Genomic DNA, 7,091 nt, shown 5'->3' on the forward strand with positions numbered 1-7,091 from the left:
TCACTGATAAGCAAATTGGCCCTCACCTACTTACAGAATCTAATAACTTGGAACAATGCCCTACAGGATTTTTAATTCCAGTCCAGTCCTGGGTCAACACCCCATATAGATGTACAAAAAGATCAAATTATTTGTCCATGTCAGGCAAATTTAAAACAGAGCATCAATCAACATTCTTTTATTTATCCAATCACTCATCGTCTTCTGGACTCCATTAATATTACTATTGAGGGCTAATTTATCATATAAGACTTCTACCTTTTTTTCCCTCTCTATCCATAATCACCAGTACCCTTACAGCAGTTACCAACATTCCAACATTCTAGCTTTTGCCTTCTGTTTCTCTACATCCCTCCTTACAAACACCTTCCGAGCTTCACGTAGTAATTCCTCTAAACCTCTGTCTTGCCAATCCTCAATCTTTTCCAATTTCTAATATCTGCCCATGGTTTTGCCACAAACTGCATCCTGAGAAGTATCACCCCAGCTGCAGAGCTGGGATCTATTCCAGAATAGAGCTGCAAACTTCTCTTTAATCCTAGCATCCACCCCATAGGAGGCTTCCTCTGATGCTCACTATAGGCTTTATCAAAATTTCTGGGCACAGCTCCAATTCCTTGTCCCATGTTCTGTCTCCCCTGAAGCTGTTGATGGTCCCACTGAGGATCTTGATTAGGCCACTTCTGATTTCCTGGTGGCCCCCCCACTCTGATTTTACCTCTCCCATATTCTCACGCCAGCCTGTCTGCCTTTTCCTTGTCTTTGTCCTTAAATATGGGACCAGGGGTAGGGCGTGAAGCCCTGATCCAAACAGCAGCATATGCAGCTTAAACCATTTTTTTCTTTGATTTTCCTTCTCTCAACTCATCATCCCAATACTATAATACGATCCCCAAGGCGCTCTCTGAGATGGGGATGGGAGGGAGTTCTGATGACTTGCTTTTGTCCCGTTCTCCCGATCACTAATCACTGCCCGGGGGTCAAAACCGAGCGGCGGCAGTTGAAGCGCCGGCTCCGAGCCGCTAGCCGGCTCCCTGCGAACGACCGACCCCCCTCGCTGTGCCGATCCCCTGCAAAGTCCAACCGCAAAGAAACCTCACCCGCCGCAGCCCAGGTCCCTGCCCTCCCTCCTGCGGAGGCCTGCAACCACGGAAAAAAACCTTCCCGAAGCAGGGCCCTCAAACCGAGGTCCCCCCCTAGAAACCGGGACGTCAGACCCGCGAGCGTGACCGCGCCACGGGCCCCCACGGCCCCGGCCCCTCCAGAAACCGGACCGCAGGATACCAGAACCCCGAGACCGGGCCCCTCACCACCGGGACGCCGGACACCGGGACGCAGCGCCGGTCGCCCAATCCCTGCCCCACGTGGCAGATCCAGCCCACCCACAATCCCCCCACTCCCTTTGATTCACCCCCAGAAAGGCACAAAGTAAAGCAAACTGCCCAGCCAGCACCTCCTGCCTTTCACAGCAAGGACTGAACATTGCAGCTTTGGCCAAGACTATCAGCCCAAAGGAAGGCCTGGCCCCTGAGGAGCTAAATGCAAGTGAACCATCTGACACCACCACAGTCCTGTGAATGTTGCAAAGCAGTAGTGCATGCAGTATAATAATTCGAAAGTTAAGGGCTGCTCAAGCTTTACACAAAAGTATAAAAGTCCAGAGGGAAAGCCAACTCTTGCATGAGAATAAAAGTAAAAAAAAGAATAGGTTGGAAAAGACCTTTGAGATCACCAAGTCCAATCTATCACCCAACACCATCTAATCAACTAAACCTGCTGCTGCATATTTTAACAGCAATGAAATTCAGTTACTTGTCATTTAAGAGCCTTTACCTTTTTTGCTACCCACTTAATGACAACTGCTACCCACAATATTTTCCCTGCAGTAAAAAATTCCACCATGGAGATCTTAGCTGAAGCAACACTGCTGATTAGTCTCACTAGGCCAGAGGCTACTCCCCATCTCTGCAAACTTCGTGTAAGAGACTGGTTGCTTGTTTTGGTTCAGTGTTGCTAGAACACAAAGCCAACAACTGACATCACTGCCACAGCCGTGCAGCATCAATTGGACCGCAAGACTAGACAGAGGTTTCCTGCTTTCTTCCACACCTGAGTGTGGAGCTGATTCCAATAAATTTGGCCTAACCTCTGCACGTGTGCTCAAACCCATGGCCTGGGAGACAGAACAGTTCAGACAGCCCGAAGACCACCAGAACCCTTCCAGTGACAGTACTGGGCATGCACACCACTGCTGGGTGGAAGCTGTGGGTAAGCAAAACTAATCACAGAACATGCTAAGTGATTCTCAGAAGAGAAATGAATATATAATGTGACCAAATGCAAGAGGAAAGACTGCCAACGTTGGACCCACTGAGGTGGAAGATGAGTTGGCCTTCAGGACGCTGCAGGTCTGTGGTGGTGGCAGCTATCTCAACTGACCCTTTCTTCTTTCTTTCCTTTCTTTTTCTCTCTCCCCCTTTGCATTTGCAAATTTGCTGTCAGGCAAATAAAAGTTACTTGGTGCTTGACTCCATCTTGAGTCTTAATTCTGTTCTCTGGTCTCTGACTGTGCAGAGAGAGACAGTGTGACATGAAAAGCAGGGGGAGAGGGACTGGAAAAGGAGGGATGCAGGGTGGTGAGAAAGACTCAGCACAGGGGGATGGGGAAAGGAGGAACAGAAGGGGACCTAAAAAGGAGGGGGGAAAAGGGGGCTACAAAAGGTGTGACACAAGGGGAGAGTGGGACAGGAAAAGGTAGGACACAGGAGCAAACCATGCAGTTTTGAACCAGAGCACTTACTCATCTGAATAGCACACAAAGCAAAACACTCCAGGTTATAAGATGAAGAGCCTAGCCCAAATTTCCTTTGTTTTGTGAGGGACTTGCAGAGAGTCGTTGAGGGGGCAGTAGGTATCCCCCTACACCCTGGAGGGTGCCTGCTACAAGAATTTTGGCGTGCCATGTAAGTGTAAAGCACCATGCTTACCTCATACCTGCAGAAGCTTCTGCTGTTTTTTGCAGCCTTGTTTGAAGTCCAGCTCCACCTCCAAGGTGCTGCCCACCAATGGGCAGGCCACCAGGCAGCAGGCCAGAGGACAACATGGGGGTGTGCAGCAGGGATGGCCACTGGAGCAGCCAAGAAGCTGCTACTCTTATAGACCCCAAGGAGTGATCTTGACGCTATGAGGGGGCTCCAAGACCTCCAAAACCACGTACCTGCAGCAGGCTGAGGTGAATCAATCACCCCAGTTCAGGAGCACGGTGGGGTGCAGCTCCCACCATGAAGCCCAGTGTCACCTGACCACCTCCAGCAACTTCTGTGGTATCTTAATTCACAGCAGAGCTGGGCTGGGCATGTAAAAGGAAAACAGCCCACAAATGGAACCTGCAAAATTTTCCACAGGGTCACATTGTCCTGTTTAATGCTACTGATCTCCTGCTGAAGGCAAAGGGATTCATTCCAGGCTTCCAAAGATTCAAATCCACCACAGATCAGAATGAATCAAAGCACCACCAATCAATCACCCTTCCCATTTATTTCTTCTTGTAGTTTTCTATCGTTTGACAGAGGAGAAGGAGCGGATGCAGCTCTGAGGGTGACTTGGATGGGTGTCTCTCTCTGACTCTGCCCCACATGAACGGTGTTCCCCATCTTTTCATCCTTTGACAGACCACCACTGTGACTGGATCTGGCAGTGATGTTTGCAAGGATGTCACTAACCCAAAGCTGTGTCACAGAGCCAAGAGAAGTCAGCAAGTGGCTCCAGGTGACTTCAGTCTGCGGCAATGATGCTGGCCAAACCTCCCCCACCAGCAAGAGGCAGAAACGGAGAGAAGTCTCCATATTAAGATTTAATAATAATAACAACAACATCTCAAAAACAATGAGTGCATCGTACACAGGATCTGGTACTCAGTGCTTTTTCTTGACCATCTGCTCTGTGACAGTGTACTGAAGACTTGGGCTGTGTGGTTAAGTGGATAGAAAACCCAGCTGGGACATTTCTCCAAGGAGGGCAGCAGGAGGAGGTTTAGAATCGAACAAAGGTGGCGTCAATCTGCCGGACAGTGGGGAGGGCCAGCATGATTTTGCGCCGGTACTGGGGGTCCTTCTGCAAGGGATTTCGCTCCAGGTAGACGGTTTCCAAGTTTTTGGCTCCTTTCAGTTCATCCAGGTCACTCCAGCTCTCCACCAGGTTGTCATTCATCTGCACGGCACATACAGGGGAGGCTCACACCAACAGATACTTGCAAGCTAAGCCTGGTTAGCAGCAGCCTCGCCACAGAGCCACCGCACAGGAGGATTTCTACAAGCCCAAGGCAGTGGCACTGTACAGTCTTCATGCACATGTGAGATGGCCCTGGCTATGTGACCCTTTACCCCCTGGAGCCTCCCAGCTGTGCTTTCCTGTCAGACATTCCAGGCAGGCCCTCGCTAACCATCCCTACACTGTCCTGGGGTAGTGATCAAAGGCTCCACCCCTCTGAGAGCATATCCAGGCCTCGAGTAACTTGGTCTAGTGGGAGGTGTCCCTCTGCCCAAGGCAGAGGCCTGGAACTGGATGATCTTTAAGGTCCCTTCCAACCCAACCATTCTGTGATCTATGAATTAGGATAAAACACCCTGCAAGACATTGAGACAGTCTCTTTACAACAGTGTCCCAGTTGATCCACTGCACATTTAAGGGCTAGAAATGTTTACTGCCAAGATTTTCTTACACTGAAATCTTTACTTTCATGATTTCCCAGGAAACATTAAAATTGGTCCCAAACTGATGTGAAAAGTGGCATTTTCCTCCCCCCTCTACATCACTTTCCCACCAAAACTGTTCCTCCACTCCAGAAAGTGCCAAGCTCCCTGATCCAGGGACCAAGCCTAGGAGGTGCCTCATTGCTGGCACTGCAGAGGAATTACAAGGGGATGATGCTCCAACTGCTGGCAACCTGGAGACTTCAGCCATCCTTTGCTTTTGGATGCAGAAGCAGTGACTAAAGCAGTATCACCTTTAAACACTAACAGCAATAACAAAAAATAATCATTAAAAAACCCCAGCAATGGATCAGCTGTGCCCCCATTCAAGAACAACTTCCTCACCTCGGCCATCCACAGTGAAGTGGAAACTTTGTGCACTGTTTGCTGCCTGGCAGATAATCATAGAGTGGGTTGGTAGGGACCTTAAAGACCATCCAGCTCCAAACCCTGCCTTGGGCAGGGACACCTCCCACCAGCCCAGGCTGCTCAAGGCCTCATCCAGCCTGGCCTTGAACACCTCCATCGAGGGGGCATCCCCAGAGACATTCAAGATCAAATTCCTTTTGGGCCTGGGCAGCCTGATCTAGTTGAAGGTGTCCCTGCTGAGTGCAAGGGGCTTGAACAAGATGACCTTTGAGGGTCCCTCCCAACCCAGTGCAATATGTGAATCTGAGCTTACTCAGAGATATAGATGTACACCACCCTCCCATTGCTCCTCACCAGAAGGTTTTTGTTCACTTGCTGTAGGGACATTCCAGGGACAGTTCCATCCTATGCTTACCCAGAACTCCTGCAGCTCTGTTAAGTGACTGATGTTCTCAATCCTCTTGATTCTGTTGGATGCTATGTCCAGCATTGTGAGTTTGTTCTAGACAAGCAAACACAAAAACATTAGACCAAAATTTCTTCCCATCTTCTCTCTCCCACTTTTTCAAGCCCAGAGCTGGAAACTGTGGGAAGCAAAGAAAAACTATTGCCAGCTGTTTACATGCAGCACAAGAACTCTCCCTGCTTATGTATGTAGCAAGGACAATTACTTTTAATGAAGCTGGGTTACTGACAGCCCAGAAGCCTTATGACAAAAATTAAAGCAATCACTAGTCTGACAGCAATTCACAGCCAAGGGCTCCTAAAGAGTGAGCCTTTCCTCAGAACACATGAAGCAGAGTGCTCCATTAAAAATCAGATCACAAATGCCCTCTTCAGCAGCAGACCTGAACAAACTTGTTGCAGCAGGGAATTCAAGAGCTCCAGAAAAAGGATTTTTTCTGCCTTACAGAGTCAGCTAAGTTCCAGATTGTCTCTGCTCTCTGACAATATCATCTACTGTTAGGTGAGAATGAAAATGCTACAGGCTTCTTCAAATGGATACTAACACAAAGGAAAGCCACATGCCACAGTTCGTCCCCTCCTACTTCCAGCTCCAGTTGATGTCCTATCAAAAGGAACCGAGAGTTACCTACAAACTGCTGTGTAAAAGGCTGCAGCAGCATTTCCATGGCTGAAGATCACAGAATCATGGAATGGTTTGGGATGGAAGGGACCTTAAATATCATCCAGTTCCAACCCCCATCAACACCTTCCACCAGCCCAGGTTGCTCAAGGTCTCATCCAACCTGACTATGAACACCGCCAGGGAAGGGGCATCCACAGCCTCCCTGGGCAGCTTGTACCAGTGCCTCCCCACCCACACTGGAAAGAATTTCTTCCTAATCTCCAATCTAAATCTCCCTTCCTCCAGCTCACAGCCATTCCACTTCCTTTTGTCCCTACGAGCCCTTGCCAAAAGTCCCTCACCCCAGAAACCCCCAGGGGAGCAGGAAACCAGGCAGGGGGGCACAGAGGGACTGAGCTGGGGGGGTCTCAGGTGGGCAACCCACATCCTGCTACTTGTTCTTCCCCCATACCAGCCACGGGCTAGGGGTTTCCTATGGCCGGTGCCAAGATCCTTTGTTCAAGCAAACCCCTTAGGTGTTTATTAGCCTTCGTTACAGGGTGCTAGAAGGATTATTAGGGTTACGCTGTTCCTGGAGGAGGGGGCAAGATCAGCAGCAGCTGAATATCCAGGGCAGGCATCACTTAGCCTGCTTTCCTTCTTTCTTTTTCCCCCCCTCTATCTCTTCTCTAAGCAAATTGGGAATGTCATTATCTCCTCTGCAAACTGCTCAGTGCAAGACCTTGTGCGTGGGGGAAAGCAGGCTTGGGGTGCTCGGCTCCTCTGCAGGCAGTGGTTAGGGCATAGGGACACACAGAATCCTAGAGTGGCTCAGGTTGGAAGGGACCTCAGACATGATCTACTCCAACCTCCCTGCCATGCCCAGGGACACCTCTCAATTA

At 49.5% G+C, this 7,091-nt stretch overlaps 1 protein-coding gene across 1 annotated transcript; it reads right to left on the reverse strand.

Moving 5' to 3' along the window:
* Positions 1-3,834: 3,834 nt before the first annotated feature.
* LOC137458503 (protein phosphatase 1 regulatory subunit 7-like) lies at positions 3,835-5,806 on the reverse strand. Its single transcript, XM_068169975.1, has 2 exons — positions 5,536-5,806; positions 3,835-4,209 (listed from the first exon to the last, which is right to left on the reverse strand). Exons 1-2 carry the CDS (start codon positions 5,608-5,610, stop codon positions 4,033-4,035), a joined length of 252 nt encoding a protein of 83 aa, XP_068026076.1. The 5' UTR covers positions 5,611-5,806; the 3' UTR covers positions 3,835-4,032.
* Between the last annotated feature and the right edge of the window lie 1,285 nt (positions 5,807-7,091).

Source organism: Melanerpes formicivorus, unplaced genomic scaffold (assembly GCF_026170545.1).
Source record: "Melanerpes formicivorus ecotype bairdi unplaced genomic scaffold, bMelFor1.0.p_v2 SCAF_255, whole genome shotgun sequence".
In the NCBI taxonomy this organism is placed as follows: Eukaryota; Metazoa; Chordata; class Aves; order Piciformes; family Picidae; genus Melanerpes; species Melanerpes formicivorus.